At 42.8% G+C, this 22,435-nt stretch overlaps 1 protein-coding gene across 7 annotated transcripts in view; it reads right to left on the bottom strand.

Moving 5' to 3' along the window:
* Positions 1–22,435, bottom strand: part of LOC100770947 (kinesin-like protein KIF1B) — a 136,592-nt gene that overhangs the window by 7,105 nt on the left and 107,052 nt on the right. For all 7 annotated transcript variants that reach the window (XR_003481837.2, XM_027398251.2, XM_027398253.2 and 4 more), the window contains 11 exons: positions 22,124–22,232; positions 20,515–20,581; positions 17,491–17,575; positions 16,278–16,383; positions 8,825–8,939; positions 7,956–8,089; positions 6,955–7,016; positions 5,573–5,718; positions 5,200–5,439; positions 2,546–2,617; positions 1,103–1,224 (listed from right to left, as the gene is read on the bottom strand). Coding sequence is in view for 6 of the 7 variants with exons in the window: in XM_027398251.2 (XP_027254052.1) it covers positions 1,103–1,224; positions 2,546–2,617; positions 5,200–5,439; positions 5,573–5,718; positions 6,955–7,016; positions 7,956–8,089; positions 8,825–8,939; positions 16,278–16,383; positions 17,491–17,575; positions 20,515–20,581; positions 22,124–22,232 (1,258 nt within the window). In the remaining variant the exon portion in view is untranslated. The remainder of the gene's footprint in view (positions 1–1,102; positions 1,225–2,545; positions 2,618–5,199; positions 5,440–5,572; positions 5,719–6,954; positions 7,017–7,955; positions 8,090–8,824; positions 8,940–16,277; positions 16,384–17,490; positions 17,576–20,514; positions 20,582–22,123; positions 22,233–22,435) is intronic.

Genomic DNA, 22,435 nt, shown 5'->3' with positions numbered 1-22,435 from the left:
AATTTTTAAAAGTGTGAATCTTTTATATAGTGTCTATTTATTCTTTGAGCGGTTTAACCTGGATACAATGGTTTGATCATCTCTACCTCTCTGCTTCCCCAGCTCCCTCTGACTCACCAGCACATGCCCCTTCCAACTTCATGTTAACAATCCAGTGAGTTCCATTAGTGCTGACTCTACTCATCTAGGTGTGAGCCACCTACTGGAGCAAGCGCAACCTACTAGTGGTCATGCCCCAAAGAAAAATGACTCTTTCCCAGAGGTCATCAGTTGCCAATGGCTCCTCAGCTAGGAAAGGGGCCTTGTGAGCCCTACTCCTACCTATGGTGGCACTGTGTCTGGCTTCATCTTGTGCAGATCTTAGGCAGGCAACCACAGCGGCTTCTGAGTTCATGAGTTGCGATGCCATGTGATACCCAGAAGATGGCATTTCACAGTACTCCTCCCGGTCTCCCAGCTCTGCTCCCTCTTCTGTGATGGTCCCTGAGCCTCAGGGATGATACTTTTGAGACAGGATCTCTCACTGAATTTAGAGCTCAACAACTTTAGCTAGACTAACTAGCCAGCAAGGCTCCAGGATCCATCTGTCTGGCTTACAGGCATGTTCCACTGAAAATGCTTTTTACATGGGTGCTGGGGATCTGAGCTCCGGTTCTCATGTGGCAAGAACTTTACCATATGAGCCATCACCCCAGTCCTCCATGTTTTATCATCTAGTGAACTGGGATGCAGCTTACATTTAGTTGGTGTGTTTAATTAGCTTTTCCTTTCTTAGTGGCACTTATAACAATTTCATACAGTTAATAACACTCTAAATTTATTATTTATTGTTTGGTTTCTCAAGACAGAGTTTATGTGGCCCTAGTCATCCTGTAACCAGAATGGCCTCTAACTTAGAGACCTGCCTGCCTCTGTCTCCTGAGTGCTGGAATTACAGGCATGTGCCTCCATTACCTGGCCTTAAATTTAATAAGATTTAATGAAAAAAAGCGTCCATACATTTCTGAGTGGTCTGTGATAGGATAGTGATGCCTTATTGAGAACCAGAACGACAGGAAAGCTGGTATTTTCTTCCTTATGTCTGTGAGGTCTGAGTACTCACTTCTGATCCATTGAGTTGCTCCTTGAGTCCACCAGAGAGGGGCATGTGGAGGAGGGAGTGAGGGTAGAACTGCTAAAACTGGACACAGAGGGATCCCTTCCAATTGGAGAGATATCAGACAACTAGAAACAAGGACATTACCAATGAGATTCAGCAGCAAAACAACGGAGCTCAGCTTTAGCTAGACTAATTGGCCAGCAAGGCCCCAAGATCCACCTGTTTCTGCCTCAACACCGGGATTACACGCATGTTTCACTGAAAATGCTTTTTACATGGGTGCTGGGGATCTAAATTCGGGTTCTCGTGCTTTTATGGCAAGAACTTTAGCTCTGCCTCCACTGTAGAGAGCAGCAGCAGTTGTCTAAGACAACCAGCACCTCATTTTTATTAAGCTGAATCAAAACTCATTAGGGAAGACAAACCTCAGCCGGGTAGTGGTGGCACACGCATTTAATCCCAGCACTCGGGAGGCAGAGGCAGGCGGATCTCTGTGAGTTTGCCAGCCTGGTCTACAGAGTGAGTTCCAGGACAGGCTCCAAAGTTACACAGAGAAACCCTGTCTCCAAAAACAAAAGCAAAAACAAAAATCCAAACTTTTGGTGTTTTTCCTGCATGTATGTGTGAGGATGTCAGATCTTGAAGTTACAGACAGTTGTGAGCTGCCATGTAGACACTGGGAGTTGAACCTGGTTCCTTTGGAAAAGCAGTCAGCGCTCTTAACCACTGAGTCATCTTTCCAGCACCTGGCCTTACAACTTTTGTGTCATACAAAAACATACCATTTCCTACATCACATGCTCTTCTAAGGGACTCAGGATAAAAACAAAATATTTCCTGTGTTGATGGAGATGTCCTTCTGTATATATGGTTCTCTTATTGGTTGATGAATAAAACACCGTTTGGCCAGTAGAGGCAGTAAGATAGGCAGGGTTAGGAGACGAGGAGAATTCTGGGAGAGGTAGGCAGAGAGAGACCACAAGGGGATACCATGTAGAGACTGGGAAGATAGGACGTGCCAGGCATTTTCTGGTAAGATAAGGCCAAGTAGAAATACATAGACTAGTAATTATGGATTAATAATTAAGACAGAGCCAGCCAATAATCAGCCCTAGCCATAGGCCAACAGTTTAATAATTAATATAAGTCTTTGTGTGCTTATTTGGAACTGAAGCAGCGGTGGGACCTGGTGTGACAAGAAACTCCAGCAACACTGTGTGACAGTGACCCTAAGCATTGTAGAGGGAGACTGCCATCTTCAGAAGTCAGTATTCGGACTGTACAAAATCAGAAGACATACCAGAGAATAATGTTATATACCTTCAAACACAATCTATACCTCCCACAGGCCCGAAAAGCACAAAAGCTGTGACAGGACATGTGGACAGCTGGGAAGAAACAGTCATCACCACCATGGTGAAAAAAACGACAGCCTAGTGTGCTCACCTTACAGTCACTGATGCTGCCATGTACCTGGTTGAATTCTCGGTTGAAAGTATGGGTGAGAAGCTGCAGGCACTAAGAAGAGAGAATGACAGACAGTGAATTGGTTAAGGTTGAACATAAAACTCCACTGGCTACATGAACCCCTGTATACAAGGAGAACATGTCCTATACCTAGGCTAGAGCTCAGATGTCCTCAGAATAACTGAGACTATGCTGAGGAAAGCCACATACATCTAAGTAAGGCCAAAAAAAAAAATCAAATGGATTTAAACAAACATTCTTATATATATATATATATATATATATATATATATATATATAATATATATATATATTTTAATACAGGTATTCTCTGTGTAATCACTCTGGTTGCCCTGGCTTTGTAGACCAGGCTGGCCTTGAACTCACAGAGATTCACCTGCCTCTGCCTCACAAGTGCTGTGATTAAAGGTGAGCACCACCATCAGGCTAAAAAAACACTTTTAATACAACGAAAGCATATTCCTACAAACATAATAGCTTAGGAGTGCTTAGGGCTCAAACATGGTGGGCCATGACAGCACTCAGGAAGCAGAGGCAGGTGGATCTCTGTGAACTGAATTCAAGGTCAGACTGGACTAGGCCAGCTAGGATTATATAATAGAGACACCCTGCCAAAAAGAAAGTGCTTAGGAATATAGCAGCAGGACCAGGCATGACAATATATGTCTCTAATTCTAGCACTCAGCAGACAGAGCTGGGAGGGTTGCTGCAAGATCAAGGCTAGCCTGATCTACATAACCAGTTCCAGATCAGCCAAGGCAATACAGGAAGACTCCTGTTTCAGAAAACCCAAAAGAATGGACATCCCTTCATTTCTCAATTCAATAAAAGACATAGACATGGGTTGGGAATATAGCATAGTGGGTAGTATTTGCCTAGCATATATGAGGATTTAAGTTCAATTCCCCACACTGGAAAAACAGAAACATAACGCTTCTTGTTTAATACATTTTCCTAAACACACTAGAAGACCACTTGACTACTAAAACAAAAACCCCTGTCAGTTTCCTATTTCCTCTGTCACCAACTCCCCAGCAACCACACACTCAGGGATGATCTTCAACAACCCTTTGCCTTCTCCCATGTAGACACAAGTTTCTGTCTGCCTGGTCCCACAGCCATTTGGTCCCAAATAAACACACAGAGGCTTATATTAACTATAAACTGTTAGGCCTATGCTATGGCTGGGGTTTCTTATTGGCTATCCCTCTCTTAATTATTAACCCATTTCTATTACTTTGTGCTCTTGGTTTATGGGTGATGCCCAGGCCTCTTGCTTCCTCAGCTGCTATATGGCATCTCCCTGACTCCGCCTACTACCTTTCTCTATCCCTGTTTGGATTTCCTGCCTGGCAACCCCCTGCCTGTCCATTGGTTGAAACAGCTTTATTCATCAACCAGTAAGAGAAACAGAGTCACAGCATCCAGAAGGACATGGCCCATGATTCCTACCTACCCAGAACCCCTTCTTCACCCTCTTAAAAAGGCTTCATCTTTCCTTCCTGGTTCACTGTCTCAAGGAGCTAGCTCTCTCTTCTGCCACCTCACAAAGCTATCCTTTTTATTTTGATAAAGAAAACTTTTATTGTTGTTGTTTAATTTAATTTCTTGTAGTACTTAAGGTCAAACTCAGGGCCTTGCACATGCTGGGTAAGTACTCTATCACTGAGTTATATACTGAAGGGACCAGTTCCCCTTTTGGCAGCCATAACGGCCGAACACATGCTTGTCTGACCTTGTCCTAGACACTAGAAAGTCAGATGCCTGCCTCGTGACAAGGAACCAATCAGAAGTTAGCTGGTGGTGCTATGCTTTACGACCCTGGGTGTGCTTTACAGACAAGTGCACAGCAATGACACACAGAGCATAGCAACCACCCTGGGAGGGCCTATGGGCCATAACAACCAGTTGACCAATCAACACAGGGCAAGCCCTCCAAGCTGGAGGCACACCAATCCTGAGCCTGTGCGTACCCCTAGACACTCCCCTTACCTGCCCTACAAGATCTCTCGGGAGCCCCTAGGAGCTGTCTTTTGTAGCCATCCGCCATGGCGGGTGGGTGAAAGACCCGAGCTAACATGGGGTTAGCTCGTTAAAAAAAAACAATAAAGCCTCATGCAGTTTGCAGCAAGCTCTCGAATCCGTCTGGTGATTGGGGTGACCTAGAATGTGGCCTGGGACCCCGGATACCTGAGTTCTCCAGGGGTCTAACATATACCATTATTCCTATTAAAGAATTTTAAAATCTTGTTTAAAAAGCATAGAAACTAATATCATTTAAAGTGCTTACACTACGCCCAGGACCCCCTGGGAGTCTTGAGTGCTCCACACTGGCCCCTCCATCCCTGTGTCTCTACCACATGTGCTCCCTAAGCTACCAGGCGCCTCCTCACATGTGCTTCCAAGGTTAGTTCACCACACCATGTCTATGATAGGCTTGCTACCCAGTCTTAAGCTTCAGGGCAAGAATCAACCCTTATCATTTCTACATTCAGGGTTAGAATCAATGTCTTCAAAGAAAACTGCCGAAAATGAAAGAACTCAGGGACTATCTCAGTGTGTCCCTCTCACCCCCCACAGGGACTCTAATCAAAAAGGAAGGGATTCTGCACCTTTGTAGCCAGTTCTTTCTCTCGGTCTACCAGGCTTTCAATGTCTGCTGAGTCATAGCCACTGCTCTCACTAGGTGTGATGGCGCTTTCGAAGGTGGTGGTTGAGATCTGAGAAGACACACTGGTAGAGGTACTGAGGGTCCCACTGCTGAGGCTGGGGGACAATGAGTCACTCAGAGACTTGGGTATGCTGTCACCAAGTCTATCCCGAAGCAGCAAGAAGTGTCGAGTTTTTTCCACCTGAGAATATGAACATCATGAGGCATTTTAACATGGAATCATCCTGCTCTCACATCACAGCAAACCAACAGGCTGCAAGGAGACAGACATGGAGAGAAGGCAGGATAGGACCCGGTGAGCCCTGGGTGAGCACCTCGTGCAGCAGCTCCAGCTTCTCCAGCTCCCACTGGTGCTCCAGGATGAGGCTGTCCCCACGAGGTCTCCAGCCTGCTAGGTTCTCCTCACCCCGCACATACGCCACAGAGGTGTCCAAGACTCTTCTTCTCCGCCTCTGCATGCCTGACAGAAGAGGAAACTTATCTTTTGTTTTTTTTATTCCCTCAGAAAAAAATTTGATTCCAATTTGGGTCAAAGTAAATTACTCACACATTTTTACACAGCAAACTAAATTTAGCCTTAAAATCTATGAGATTTTTATTTTTTATTTTCAAGATAGGGTTTCTCTGTGTAGCAGTCCTGGGCTGTCCTGGAATTCACTCTATAGAAAATGAGGATAAACCCATGGCATTCTCCCAAAGCTTTTCTCTAAACTGGTTTTCATTTAAGACGCAGGGCTCAGACCTAGGGCCCAGTGTATACTAAACAAACGCTCTGCTGTTATTAACCTGTGTCTCAACCCTGACTATGAACCTCTGGTGAAGTACCACGTAAAGCTGATGTTACAAGCTCAATAATGCAAGGCTAACAAAGGATCTTTGTTAAGGTAGTGTACTAAGTAGCTGTGAGGTTTTCTGAACAGCCAGGCATGGTGGCTCAGAACCTGTGATCCTGGCACTTGGATCACAAGAGATCTGCTGTAAGTTGCAGGCCTGAATAAAACCTGGTCTCAAGGAAAGCTTGAGACCTAGGGCGATGGAGAGATGGCTCAGCAGTTAAGAGCACTGGCTGCTCTTCCAGAGGTCCTGAGTTCAATTCCCAGTAACCACACAGTGGCTCACAACTATCTATAGTGAGATCTAGTGCCCTCTTCTAGTATGCAGGCATGCATGCAGGCAGAACACTATACATAAAAAATAAATAAACCTTAAAAAAAGAAAAGCTTTCTAAGCCAAAGTTATTCTAATTCTCAACAAGTTTATATTTTACAGCCTAGCATATCTTGTTGGATACCTTTTTTATAATCATATTATACATCATAAATCTTGTATTTATGTATCTAACCCCCACCACAAAACACTCTCTCTCTCTCTCTCTCTCTCTCTCTCTCTCTCTCTCTCTCTCTCTCTCTCTCTCTCTGTGTGTGTGTGTGTGTGTGTGTGTGTGTGTGTGAGTTCTGAGACAGGGTTTCTCTGTGTAGCTTTGGAGCCTGTCCTGGAACTCACTCTGTAAACCAGGCTGGTCTCGAACTCACAGAGATCCACCTCCTCTGCCTCTCAAGTGCTGGGATTAAAGTAATGCACCACCACCACCTGGCCTAAAATATACAGTTTCTAAAAGATTTCCCACCTTCCAACATGAATAAGATTCCAAATTTTTAGTAACACTTTTGAAGCATATGGTATAGTTACAGCTTACCTGGACTACCAGTATCTGCCATTTTGCATAAGCTCAGTTCATAAATTCCAGTAACTCGGTTGCTATTTAAAAATAAAGTAGAACAACTGCTGAATGTTTTGTAGCACAAAAGTAAGGAAAACCTAGATATGCTTACTTAAGAAAGAGTGTGTCTTCTCAAGGGGCTACAATTCTACACTCAGATGCACATACTCCTTTTTTCATTTTTATTAACTCTGTGTCTGTGTGTGTGTCTGGGTGTGGTGTATTCCTCTGTGTGTGTGTGTGTGTGTGTGTGTGTGTGTGTGTGTGTGTGTGTGTGTGTGTGTGTGTGTGTGTGTGTGTTGAAGGACAGCTTGGGGAGTCAGTTTTCTGCTACCGTAACATGGGTTCTGGGGCTCAAACTCAGGTTTCAGGTTTGATGGCAGGCCCTTTTACCCATGAGCCATTTTTCTGGTCCTAGCTAAGACATGTGTTTTTATCAGTAACTGTTTGTCTGTTTACTTGCCTTCTCTTAAGAGGAGCTTATTTTCATTTTAATCCTTTGACCACTGTTACTTCAATAGAATGAATAAATAGGATAAACTAGAAAATTTATAGTATAAATGAGAAAATGAAAAATTTCTTGACACAAGAGAAGACAGGAAAATGTCTGATTGGGGTGGAATGATCAACAATTCTGGGTGAATAGGAAGGGACACTCAATCTTTCATTGTAATACAGTAACTTATTTTATTCATTAAGCTGGGTGGTGATATTCATGTAGCCATGCCGTATATTCTCAAATATATTTGTATGCCTTAAATATGTACAGTAACTCCACATTCTCCTTCCCTTCATCAGCTCATGCATCCATTAACATTGTATGACATGCCTTATGTGATTCATTGCATCTCAGGTCTCAGTCATGGATGCTTAAAGATGATTAACTGGCAACAGAAGATGGGGTATTCTAAGGGCTGTTGTTTCTTTCTGTTGGACTGGGCAAAGACTTGGAAAATAAAGTTTTTCTAAAAACTTACGAGTCTGGTGACTTTGAGTAACCACTACCAAACAGACTTCGCAGAGAACGTGGTGGTGAGATCTTGGCATCTCGGGAATAGAAGACCATGCACACATCCTTGGTGATGACAGCCGGCTGGATGCAATGATCCAACTGCAAGCAGATAAGGTAAGGTACTGATTGGATGCAGGCAGAGCATCTGTGATGAGAGGCTGTACACAAGGTTTGGAAAGCTGGGTCCAGCTATGGAGATAGGCAGGCTTCTGCTTCACCAGAGACTTTAATGGAAGGCCAGGTGCATTCATGATGAACACATTTATTTTCCATTGATGGAAAGTGCTATCATTTCACGCTGTTTAAAAATGAAGAAACTGAGACATGGAGAGAGCTTATCCAGGGACATCAGAGCCATATGTGATAACACAAAGATTAGAACTCAGGCTCGGATCAGGCATGGTGATGCATGCCTGTAATCCTAGTACCTGGGAAGTGGAAACAGGAGCACCACGTCACCCTCAGCTACATAGTAAGTTTGAGGCAAGCTTTGGATACATCAGACTGTCTCAAAAAATAAAATTAGCAACAGAAGAACTCAGGCTTGTTCTAAAACTTAGAACTATTCATTTCTGTTAACAACCAGGAAAGCATGGTATAAAATGTCTTAATTGCTGATTGGGCTCCTGAACCTTAAGTAATCAAAACAGTGTTGTCTTTTTATCTAAATAGAGCCCTGGAACAGAATCTAAAACAATCAGAACAGTTAGCAAAGTACAATCAAATGAACAATTTAAGGGCATGGAGAGAAAAGAATAAAAATAAGTTGAAATTTGCTGAGCGCCCCTGTCGCTGCCCACTCCTCAGGGCCCGCTCAAGCTCTGGGCCCCTCACCTCCAGATAAGCAGATAAGGTCATGTAGATCTTTTCTCCATACGGTGTCACTCGGTTCAGAAGGAGAGAGTTATGTAAGGAACTGTCCCATACAGCCTCAAAACGGTAGAAGGTCCTGAGGGCAGAAAGACAAAGTGTCAACCCAAAGTACCTGACACAGCAGCAGCAGAGGGGTGCTAGTGTCAGGGATCCTGAGGAACCCTTCGTCAGCGTCAACCACCGCACTCGTGTTTATCTATCACACTCTAACAATGAGGGGACCTCTCTCCTAGAGGAAGGGGCAGGTGCCCAGCCACCGTTTAGGGACACTTAGTTGTGTTCCCACCCCTGATTTCTGATAAAGTTTTTGCTATAAACATGAAGACAGGTGGCACAAGGCTGCAGCTGCAACGCTCAGGCAGAGTCAGGGCGGCTCAGTTTGAGTCTAGCTTTGTCTAAATACCAAGGTCCAGGCTGGGCAGGGCACAGCACAAAGCTCATTCTCAAACAAAGCCAGCACTACCAACAACATAAATTGTTAGAGCATTCAAAAGAATTGAGAAGAATGTGGACAGAGTCTGGGAGGAAAAAAACCAAGCGAGCTGTCCTGTCTGTTTTAATAATGAGGTTAAGTAGGGACTCAGTAACTGTAAGTGTCAGCTCCCATATCCAGATTCCACAGGACAGTTCTGCTGACACCAAGAAATACTCAATGGGATGCTCAAAGGCAGAACAAGCAGAGTTTAGTTATGGAGAATGCAATTTCAATGAATGAACACAAAGTGATCTATCAATAGGATAGAGTAATTTTACAAAACTAGAGGCAGCTAATTACCATTCATTCTTTCTAAATATATCTGAAAAACAACCTTATATTTAAGAAATAATCATAAGCTGAATTTAGCAGACGTTCACCAACAAGTTTAAATTCTTCAATATTAGTTCTTCCTAGTAGCAAAAATGACACCAAGGTGACACTGGTGGGGCTAGAGAAGAATTCCAAGCTCTGTACCATTTTCCTTCTTAGAACTCTGACACCTCACAGGGAGATGCCTCTTGCAAGCCCACACCCTCACAACACAAGCTCAGGAACAGAACAGAGCTCACACAGAAAGTGTTTACAGTGCCCTGTTCCCATTTCTGCTTGTCTAGATTTCCAATGACCGTCAACAGGCATAGCTTCTGTCTAAGCACACCCCTATGCATCTTCCTCCAGAAAACATGAGCAGACAACTTTCTGAAATTGAATAATTCCCTCACCACACCTCATCCTTCCACTGCGAAGGTTTGAGGTGTGGCCATTCTTCTTTGTAGCTGTTCTTACTCAGTGCTTTTCTAGAATGTGACTGTTTCTCAATGTTGAGTGTTGGAGGTAACACATGTGAGTCAAGAAAATTCTCTGTACAGACTCAGAAAGGCATACAGAGAGCAATAAAACAACTAGTGAGATAGTCATCAAGTAACCCAAAGTGTAACAAAAATGCTGTTTTTATGGCTTATAGATGCAGCACCCCAATCCTGTTTAAAGTAAAATCTTCATTTGAATTTGGTTTAAGAAAAACTCTAATGGGACATGACACTCAGCAAAAGAGCTCTACCCTGCTGAGAGCTGCTCTTTTATTCTGAATCAGCTCTCTGGGATGGGACTACATGTCAGCTTGCCAGGGCTGGGGACACACATGGTAAAGTAAATAGGGGGTGCTATGACAGATGTTTCTATCACTGTTGCCTGTCCTTAGGGCTTATTCATTCAGTCCCAAACCCCCACCGAGCTCCACCTAGGCCACTCCTGAGACTTCCCAGCTGACTCTTCCTATTGAGGCAATGTTTACAGCCTTGTAGGAAAGTCTTTTCACACTCCAAGTTAAGGCTTCACTTAATCTAAAGCAAAAATGTTACTACCACAGACCTGGCTAAGCCAAAGGGAATTCTGTTTCTAATTAAAAAAAAAAAAAAAAACAACTTTATTTTGAAACAGTGTCTCACTATTTAGAGCTGGATAGCTTGGAACTCTATACAGACCAGTTTAGCCTCACACTTACAGAGATCTGCTTGCCTCTGCCTCCTCAGTGCTGTGTTACCAAGTGTGGCAACAACTACTTCTTACACTATGGTTACACTTCATGCTCTGTGTGTGTGTGTGTGTGTGTGAGAGAGAGAGAGAGAGAGAGAGAGAGAGAGAGAGAGAGAGAGAGAGACAGACAGACAGACAGACAGGACAGAGGAGAGTCTGGTGGGCTACTCTCCTGCCAATGACATACCCTGTTGAATTCACTCAGAGAATCTCTACCACTGGTGATATCCAGACTAAGATCTGAACTCATTATATTTATACATCTGCCAAATAACGGTCTGGGCCACCTTTTCATGTGTTGTTGGAACACAGTCTAGGAATAAAGTTGTGTGAGGAGAATTCTGAGTATTTGTGAGAAAACTCCAAGAAAATAAGAGAAGACTCTTGTGACCTTAGTTTCCTCAAAACACAGAATTGTCCTTGGGATGTGTTTTTGTTCTCCTCCCAGGTGTTTCAGGCAGGACTGAGTTTACTTCAGATTATTCATGACAGCTGGCCCTTGTTATTTGTTCCTGTGCCTCCATGGAAAACCATGTTTTTGCTACGTGCAGCTTATCCTTGTGCTTACACAGTCCTCATGTGACTCCTCCTAACCCTCAGAATAGAACTGTCTGATGCTCTGAATGAAGGTGGCTATTGCCTGAGATTCACATAGGGAATAAGCCACTGAATCATTTTTAGGCTGCATTCTCCCAAGTTCCACTACCTTTACAACAGCAAATCCTATGTATCATTATTTCCTTCAGTTTTCCTTCCTAAATCAAGTAAGACAAATAGGGAAACACTTCACTATCAGGAATTTTCCTATTCCAAAAGGACTTTTTTTCCCATTCCAAATTTTTTTCTAGACCCCAAAGAAAAACATATTAAGACATATAGATATAAAAAAAGAAATGTTTTAAAATACAAGACGCCAGGAGGGCTGGAGAGATGGCTCAGTGGTTAAGGGCACTATCTGCTCCTACAGAGGTCCTGAGTTCAATTCCCAGCAACCACATGGTGGCTCACAACCATCTGTAATGAGGTCTGGTGCCCTCTTCTGGCCTGCAGGGCCACATGCAGACACAAAACTGTGTATACAATAAATAAATAAATCTTTAAAAAATATAATAAAATACATGAAGCCATATGCAGTAGCACACGGTCTTTAACCCTGATACTCAGCAGAGGCAGGAAGATCTCTGTGAGTTTAAGGCCAGCCTGGTCTATACAGCAAAACTCTGTCTAAAAAGAAAAACCAAAAGAAAAACAAAACATAAAATAGTAAACAAACGAACAAACATTTCTTCTTATAGACTCAACTACCCAAACAGCCAATTTGGTCTCTGTGTGGCAGGCACAGAACAAAACAAAGATATAGAGCAGGGAACTCACCAGCTTTTGAGCGAGGTGGGGGTGGGGAGAGGGGAAGGGAGGAGGGAATGAACGTCAGAGAACAAAGCCTGAAGTTTCATATGAAATGTGAAATATTCTATTTGGGATGTAGAAAAGGACAACCTGAAGATGTGTTGAAAATTTCATATGTGGAATGAGAAACTAATTTAGAGCACTAAGTAATTTGAGAAGTTACACACAGAACTCTACACACATCAGAAGAACCTAAGGTACCAGCAGCATTCTTAGGTTGCAAAAGAAGGTCTTGCTCTTTCTAGGTTCACATAGGGAATAAGCCACTGAATCAAAACAGCAACAAAGCAACACAAGGCAGAGAGCATTCTGTTAACTAGAGTCTCTATGTGCAAAAAAACCAGCAGAAGTACCTAGGAATATCCTTATCAAGAAAGAGCCTGCAAAAACAGAAAGGCTTTCATTAGTAGGGTGACCAAAAGACAGGGAGGGAGAGAGAAAACAAACACATAGAAAGAAACACAGGAAAAATACTTTAAAAAAAAAAAGGCAAAATATGCTAACAAGCAAACTGAATTCCCCTGGGCAGACAATGAACAGAGAACTCTGGGACACAATCTGGTAAGGGACTTAAAGTAACATGGACCCTTCTCCTGAGACTTCGTTAAGAAAAAGAATGGATAGACAATGGGATTATGGAGATCAGATCTATTAATTCCCCACCACCACCACTATGGAGACCTTGTACTTGACATGGTAAGAAACTGCTGTTGAGTTAGGAGAAAACCAAGGCAACTGGTTAACACAGTGTAGGTGTGGGAAGAAAGAGAATCGGGGTCTTGTCAATTATTCTATACTGTCATGAGTTAGAAGTCCTCTGAGACACATATATGGTACTACCAATCTGCAATCTATGCATTCAGTGTAAACACTAGCCCTTAGATAACTAGAACATGAGCCCTCTAAGTCAAACTCACTTAGCAAGTCACCATACCAACCTAGGAGCCTGTAATGGTTAAACTGTGTCAACCTGACAGGGCCTAGAATAGTTAGCTCTGTGGGCACATGTGTGAGGGCCTGTCTAGATTAGTTAACTGAGGTGGGATAGGTCTGTGCCATTCCAGGGTTGGGGTGCCATACTGAATGCAAAGAAGAAAGAGAGCTGAGCACCAGTGTTAATCACTCAGACTCCTGCTGCCCCACCATGATGGATCCATCATGCTCCTTCCTTAAACTGCTTTCCCAGGAATTCTGTTACAGCAACAAGACAAGTAACTAACACAGCTCTCGATCTCCCTAAAAGATAAACATCTGAATATTCCAAACAAGAGAGGTGTCTCATATACCGAGGGTACAGGAACTGAGGTGCAGACAGTTCTGAGTGGCTACGTGGGTCTGAACCCAATCTGAGTCCTCTTGAAGAGCTGTCAGCATTCTTAACTTCTGAGTCATTTCTCCATCCCTCTTAAATCTCTTTATGCCAGCTGTGTTTATTATTATAATCATTTACATTTAATTAAACATTAGGCATATTAATCAAATATGAAGGTAAAAAGAACTTTCTGTGAAGACCAATTTAAATGATTTTTCTAATGTGAAAATTCTGAATTATTTAATTTAGGTTAGATTTTCTTTTATTTTAATTTGAGACACGCTTTCACTATGTGGCCCACAAAGGCTTCCTACTTTTTTTTTTTTTTAAAGATTTTATTTATTTATTATGTATACAACATTCTGCTTCCATGTATATCTACACACCAGAAGAAGGCACCAGGTCTCATAACAGATGGTTGTGAGCCACCATGTGGTTGCTGGGAACTGAACTCAGGACCTCTGGAAGAGCAGTCAGTGCTCTTAACCTCCGAGCCATCTCTCCAGCCCAAGGCTTCCCACTTTAAATCCTCTAACCCTCTCTTCCTCTCAGCTTCCAGCTCTTGTACCACAAACTAGAAAATTACATCATCTATTGTGAATGTGATCTTTACAAGAAAGAATCAGAATTCCAACAAATGACCCCATAATTAAAGACTTCGACCTACAGCAAGAGCTTGATAATGAAAGGGTACACACAAAGCTTCAGCTGACACAGAATGTTCAGGCTGGTGAGACAGCCTGCCCGGAAGCATCATGACCCGAGTTCACTTCCCAGGACTCACACAGTGGAAGGAGAAAAGTGACTCCTTTGACTTCCCTATATGCACGCCCTCACACATGTACACACAATAAGATACAAAAGAAAGAGATCAGGATGTGTATCTTTCGTTTGAGTAAGCATTCCTGAACTTCTATTATAAAAGGTTAGCTGCTTCTGATGAAGCTGAACTCACTTCATATAGCACCTGCCCTGCTGCTGCCCTGCTGCTGCCCGGGGTCTGAGGACTTTTCAAGGTGACCTTCAGCACAAGCACCATCTAACCCATTTTTCAAAGTCCCAATGTTGTAGTGATGAATGCCAGCTGAATGCTGGCTTTAAACACCTGAGAGGAGAGGAAGTCATGTGGTATCTCTGCTGACTTCTGAGACATTGTGTTGTTTATGGTTTGCCCAGTAAGAGGCAATGCTACCCTGCTCCCAGACACAGTACCCCTTCAAACCCACTCCTTTCTTTCCACAGGCCATGCCTACTCTTCTTACATGCAGAAAAGCAAACACAGGCTTGTTTTTCTTCTTTTCCTATCAAAACTGTAACACAAGGAAAAAAAATAATCATGGCCCAAACCTTTTCATTCTATTTCTGCCTCCTGTCTTATCCTGACTCCTTTTCCAACACACAGATAGCAAGTTTTTCAGGGCAGAAAGCAGCATAGAGAATTAATTTCACACAGCGAAGGCAGTGTCCCCAGACCACAGTGGATGTGCATGGGTTCCTGGTTCGCAGCCCTGCCAATTTAAGGAGGTAGATTATCCTAGACAATAACCTAACCTTTCTCTTGGCCCAGGTAAGTCAGACACCCCAAAGACTTAGCTCTAGGCTAATATGGAAAGGTAAGGTTGGCTATATACTTTCTGCACTGCCTGTTACACTTGAATATAAAAAAGGAAATTTATGGAGAATCTAGTTTAAAGTTTTAAATCATCTTTAGGACCAGGTGGTGATGGTGCATGCCTTTAATCCCAGCACTTGGGAGGCAGAGACAGGTAGATCTCTGAGTTCAAGGTCAGCCTGGTCTACAGAGTGAGTTCTAGGACAGCCAGGGCTACACAGAGAAACCCTGTCTCAAAAAACAAAAACAACAATAAAAAAGAAAAGGAGGGAAGAAGGGAGGGAGGGAGGGAATGAGAAACAAAAACTGAACACACATCTCTAATTCTTTTTCTTTTTAGGCAGCCGGTTGGACAAAGAGAGAAAGAGATTTTTATTTTTATTGTAAAAACTTTTTTTTTTTTTTTTCCAAGACAGGGTTTCTTTGTGTAGCTTTGGAGCCTATCCTGGCATTCGCTCTGGAGACCAGGCTGGCCTCGAACTCACAGAGATCCGCCTGCCTCTGCCTCCCGAGGGCTGGGATTAAAGGCATGCGCCACCAATGCCCGGCTATAAAGACTTATTTTTTAGTATTTTAAATGATATATGTTTATATGCATGTTAGTGCAAGTATCCACAGAAGCCGGAGGCACTGGATCTCTCTGGAGCTGGAATTAAGAGACTGTTCTAGAGTCATGTGATATGCATGCTGGGAACTGAATTTGGGTCCTCTGCAAGAGCAGGATGTACTCTTAGCCACTGAGTCATCTGTCCAGCTCTGAAACCAGAATTTTTTTATTTTTATTTTAATCATTTAATTAATTAGAGACAAGGTCTCTCTATGTAGTCTTGGCTGTTCTGGAGCTTGCTTTGTAGACCAGGCTGACCTTAAACTCATGCAGATCCTCCAGCCTCTGACTCCCAGGGCTGAGACTAAAGATGTGGAGCAGCATGCCTAGTGTCTACAGCAGTTTCTAAGCGAGAAGGGAATTCCTTTCTTCATCCGCACCAGGCGTCCTTAGAGACAGGGAGTCTAATGTGAGGCCATCCACAAGGCAGTGCTGACACTTCTGTGTCCCAGGGTGTCCTACCTGCTTGAGCTGTGGGAGGACTTCAGGGACTTGGCAGAGATGATGTTTAGGGAAAGGATAGCATCAACTGCAGCCTCATCCACCTCAGGTTTATTCCTAATCCGACCTTAGAGGGATAAAAATCCAGAGGTGAGCATATAAAAACACAGACGTAACTTTGTTAAATCAAAAAGTCTGGTGGCACAGGCCTATAATCTTAGCTATATTGCTGAAGGATCACAAGTTCAAGGCCAGCCTGGGCAATTTAGTGACATCCTGTCTTAAAAAAAAATAAGGTATAAGGAGACAGTTTACAGGTACCACATGTGCAAGATTGTAGGTTCAATTTTTTTTTTAAAGATTTATTTATTTATCATGTATACAGTGCACACCAGAAGAGGGCACCAGATCCCATTATAGATGGTTGTGAGCCACCATGTGGTTGCTGGGAATGGAACTCAGGACCTCTTAACCCCTAAGCCATCTCTCCAGACCCTGAGGTTCAATCTTTAGTACCAATACCTCAGTAGAAGAACATTTGCCTCTCTCTTGCTATCTGTCTCTGTCTCTCTCTTACATACACTTACTTTCTTTTTTGAGACAGAGTTTCTGGCTGTCCTGGAACTCACTCTGTTGACAGCTGGTCTCAAACTCATAAATCTGGCTGCTTCTGCCTCCCAAGTGCTGGATTAAAGGCCTTGCCACCACTGCCCGGCCCCATACACTTTTCAATCTCTGTAATTAGGTGCTTAGAAGAGATCACTTGGATAAGTGTAGGATCCTACATGATTTCCCAAGGTTGTCTCATTTTGTTTTCCTATTCGAGGGTGAAGGCCAAAGCTTTGCATATGTTAGGTAGGACTCCACCACTGAACCATGGCACTGATTTATCTAATTATTCTACACCTAACTAACTGCACATTCAGAATGAGCAGAGATTTCTTCATGATCTTCTCATAACCTCTAGCTCAGATCCATACTCACTGTTAACAGTAGGATGGCATAGTATCGGGAACTAGGAAAAGGAGTCTCTTTCCTTTTTACAGTAGAGGGAACTGAACTAGGACTAGGCCTCTACTCCTAAGCCACAACCCCAGCATTCAAGAGAGCTTGAAACTCAGGGCCTCTCTTTTCTCTCCTCTGTGTTCTCCACATTTCTACCCCTCTGCTGCACTCAACAAGGAATGATGACATTTCTAGAGTCAGGCTGTCCTCAGCTGTTGGATACACTCACCTACCACCAGCTCACGCACATCTTTCCAGTGGAGCTCACTGCCCTTCTCATGGATAATTGTCACGGTGATCCGTCGCTGGATGCCCTAGGGAATGGAACAAGACTACAATTTAGAATAGTGTGTTAGGAACTTAACAAGGTAGTGAGTGGGTGACCTGGTTTTAAGAGATGCCTTGTAGGGCACAGTGTTTCATACCTCTAATCAAAGCATGAAGGTCGATGCAAGAGGAATTCATGCTTTCTAGGAGAGAGAGACAGAGGAAGAGGCAGGGGTGGGGGTGGGACAGACATGCAGACAGATACACACACAGAGGTGGGGAAGGCATAGACAGACCAACAGACTGATTGATTGAGACCCTATAGTATGCTCAAGGGCAGTGGTTCCCAACTTTTGGGTCTCGACCCCGTTGTGAGTTGCATACCAGGTATCCTGATATCAATATTTACAGTAAGATTCATAACTAGCAAGATTATAGTTATGAAGTAGCAACAAAAATAATTTTATGGTTGGGGTCACCACAACATAAGGAACTGTAGCAAAGGGTCACAGCATCAGGAAGGTTGAGAATCACCGCTCTAGAGCAGAAACTCCATGCAACATGGATGGAAACCTGGACAAGTTGTTTTGAGCAATGGCTACATCTTTCTTTCTTTCTTTCTTTCTTTCTTTCTTTCTTTCTTCCTTCCTTCCATCCATCCATCCGTCCGTCCATCCATCCATCCATCCATCCATCCATCCATCGATTCTGGCTATCCCGGATCTAACTTTGCAGATCAGGATGGACTTGAGCTAAGAGTCCACCTGCCTCTGCCTCCCAAGTGCTGTGATTAAAGGCTTGAGCTACCACCATGACTGGCCTGGCTAAATTTTTTTTTAAAGATGGGATCGTGTTATGTAGCTGAAACTGGACAGGAATTTACTAAGAAGCCAAGACTGGCCTTGAATTCCTAATCCTCCAACCTTCACCTCCTGGATGCTAGAATTACAAAAGTGTAGTAGCATATTAGGCTTTGAATATAATTTTACCAAATGAGTAGCATCCATTTATAAAGTGTATTTTTTAAGCAATTTATTTTTTTATGTGCATTGTTGTTTTGCCTACAGTTTTGTCTGATCTTGGAGTTACAGACAGTTGTGAGCTGCCATGTGGGTGCTGGGAGTTGAACTTGGGTCCTCTGAAAGAACAGTCAGTGCTCCTAACTGCTGAGCCATTCTTCAGCCCTATAAAGTGTATTTTTTAATCCATTCAAACTTTCAGCTGGCTCGACCAAGCTTTTATAATTAATAATAAGTCTCTGTGTCATTGCTGGGGAGCCAGTGGTCCCAATGAAAAACTCCACCTACAAATGATGTCCAATGTCCAGCCATGTATATCCACATATGACCTGAGAAAGCTTAAAAAGAGATTCTAAACACACCAAAATGGAGCCAAACACAGCTTCCTATTCTTGTGTCTCTCATGCTGGCTGAGTTTCAGAAACACATTTCCCAGAAGCTGCCTGCATGCTTGAGCCGACAGTGTCCCATGAGCTAAGCCACATGGCGGGATTAAGGTGTTGCTCATGCAGACAGACAAGGTTACAGGTATGCAGTATATAGCATGGTCAGATAAAAATGAAAAAAAAAAAAACCACTGTAAAAAGGTTATAGTGTGCTTAACAGTATGTGTAGGCTTAAGAAAAAAGATGAGTATAGACAATCATAAGAAAGTTTAAAGGCCAGGTGGTGGTGGCACATGTATTTAATCCCAGAACTCGGGAGGCAGAGGCAGGTGGATCTCTGTGAGTTTGAGACCAGTCTGGTCTACAAGAGCTAGTTTCAGGACAGGCTCCAAAGCTATACAGGGAAACCCTGTCTTGAAAAAAAAACCAAAAAGTTTAAAAAAAATAATAGTCTTTAAAGAAAGAGTCAAGTAATAAAAAATGAGCCATATAAGGATGGAAAATACACAGGCAGTCTGGATTTTATATGACATCTTACTAACTTTTGAATTTTTAAATGCTAATTTACAAAAACAATAGCTTACTAAGAGATATTGAATTATGGAAACTGCTAAATTAAACCAACCTATATGCTTTAAAAATGTCTGAACTTCAAAATGGAGTCTGACAATGTGTTGTGGTGGGAAAGAGGTTATGCTTTTGTTTCCACTAAAAATGAAAGGCCATGGATTCCTTCTAGATTAACAGAGACCACACTTGACAGGGGGTGACCTCCTGAGTATCTTGGCTACAGACATGGGGGAAGAAGCCAAAGAAGACTACAGGACAGGCAACATGTAAGCTGATGCCTGGACCTGGGAACAGCTCTGAGATGAGATGGCTATGTGGAGTCCTCGTGACTTATTATTACATGCCATCCTTTCACATGGTAGAGATATTTATACTATAGTTTGATTATATAGTCCAAACTGACTAAGAAAGTTGACAGATGCCTTTTACCTGCTCAAACATAAAACAAAAAAAAATCACATTTAACTGACTTGTGCATACTGCATAGTCCATACTTATATGTTACCTTGAAAGTTTATGTTTTTAGAGCAAGGAGACCACACATTCTGCTGAAAACTTCTAGAAGGATATGGAAGAAGGAAGCCTCGCTCTTTGTCTGCTTGCCCTCGCCTCACCAGCAAGTCCATTCCTTCACTGACATTAGAACTTACTTCTTTGGGACTCCAGCGTATACTAAAGACCAGCTGAGACATCCAGCCTCATGGATTGAACAAATACTGAATTCTTGGACCTTCTGTTCACAGGCAGCCATTATTGGACTAACTGGGATCACAGTCTGTAAGTCATTCTAATTAAATTCCGTATGTATGTATGTATGTATGTATATGAGAAAGTTATTGCTCTAGAGAACCCTAATACAAATAGAAACAGTATTTAAAGTTTTGTGTTCAATTCCCAGCCATTTTATACCCTGCAAAAATGGGGCAGGACAAAGCAAAAATGTCCTTCCACTTTACCCCTTTCAAATAGAGATGAAAAGTTGAGAAGTCAGTTCTTCTCAGACTTCAGTACCTGGTGCAGCAAAAATGTCCCCTGGCAGGGTAAGCCTGCTGTATGGTCAACCACAGCTGGAATATACCTATAAGAGTAAAAACACAAAAGACAGAGGTCAAGGGTACTTCACCTGCCAAGTCTTCCTGGATTTCTGTAGCCCTGGGGATCTTTGTTTTTCTACACTTGATTCCATGTCTGATCCCATGCAGGCACTTAACCACAGAGCCACTTGCATCTGTCATCCTTTTCATGTATCTGTTTCTCATCATATCTGCCTGACTGGAGTGCTAAAAGAACAATGATTTTTTTTTGGTTCCCTTGCAAAATAATTCAGTAAATAATGTATAACTGTTATAGAACTGGGTAGAAATAAGAAGCAGAAAATTTAAAATTCCAAATATTTTAAGCTCCAGGAAGCAATTAATTCAGTAGAAACCATCACTGTAATTACTTCTTCATAATGCAAGCTAGGATAGATAACATTACAGATCTGTTTATGGGAAGTCACATTCTTCAAAGTGACTGACAACTGAGGAATGACAGAGCTATATTTACACAGGGCAGCATGCACAGCAGACATTCACAAATGGCTCATAGAGCTGATCATTGACAGCGGTGGTTTGCTGCATTACACATGGGGGAAGGCTGCATAGCAGTTACTCCCCAATCAGTGTTAACGCGTGCACCTGCTTGCCTCTTACAGGCGGCAAGGCTCTTTTGTGTTCTTCCCAAGGCATTTAACGAACAACTAGAAACAATAACTGCATTGATCATTTAACACAGCTCATGAAGACAAGGACACGTATGTTCCTGTTACTTTAGGAGAGTGGCTCTTTTTCCAGGCGTATCTTTGGTCAGCACAGCTAGAGAGGGGTGCTACAAACCTGTCACTACAAACCTCTCACAGGTACAGGCCAAGGTGCTGCACAATACCTACAGTGACACAGGGGATATAAAGTGGTTTCCTGCAGGGGAAAGGTAGAATTTTTTTCCTTTTTTTGGTTTTTCTAGACAGGGTTTCACTGTGTAACCTTGGCTATCCTGGACCTTACTATGTAGACCAAGCTGGCCTTGAATTCACAGAGATCACCACGCCTGGCTAAGGTTGAAAATTCTAATTCAGGGAAATATCCAGAGGCCCCCACTGCCCTGAGATTAGTACTCTAATATATACGTGTGTGTGTGTGTGTGTGTGTGTGTGTGTGTGTGTGTGTGTGTGTGTGTGTGTGTGTGTGGTGTGACTGACCATGGCACATGTGTGACCATGTATGTCCCAGGGTCAAACTCAGACTGTCAGGCTTGGCAGCACGTGACCTAATCTGCTGAGCCACCTCACTAGTCCCTAGTAACCTCCATCTGAGCCTGAAGCACCGACCCACTGACCGTCACAGAACCATGTAGTCTTCTTCCCTCATAACCAAGAGCATTTGGTCTCCATTATTGCTGTTGCTAACAAAAGTGTCAACAAATCTACTGGATGACCTCTAATAAACATTTATAGATAAACAGCATGGCACCAAAATTCAATACAAAAGAGGAATTTGACAAGATAATTGCATGAGCCAGAACATGCTCAAAACCCTGTTTCTTAATTCTGAAATACTTTAAAATTTTAAATTGGACTTACTCTCCTGTAGGCTCCAGTTCACTGATCTCAAACCACACCAGAAGGTCATACTTGCTCATGCTCTGCCCAAGGCTGGTTTTGTTCATGGTATTTAACTTGGTGGCTGGAACTTCAAAAAAGTTTTTATAACATGTCAAAATCTGTTCCAAGTTCACTCAGCAAAAGTATAGGCATCTTGATTTTTTTAAGTATCTATTTTTATTTTATGTACATAGGCGTTTTGCCTACATGTATGTCTGTATGAGGGTGTCGGCTCCCCTGGAACAAGAATTATAGATGGTTGTGAGCTGCCATATGGGTGCTGGGAATTGA

This window comes from Cricetulus griseus, chromosome 2 (genome assembly GCF_003668045.3).
Source record: "Cricetulus griseus strain 17A/GY chromosome 2, alternate assembly CriGri-PICRH-1.0, whole genome shotgun sequence".
Taxonomy (NCBI): Eukaryota; Metazoa; Chordata; class Mammalia; order Rodentia; family Cricetidae; genus Cricetulus; species Cricetulus griseus.
This window is presented reverse-complemented; position numbering and strand designations above follow the sequence as displayed.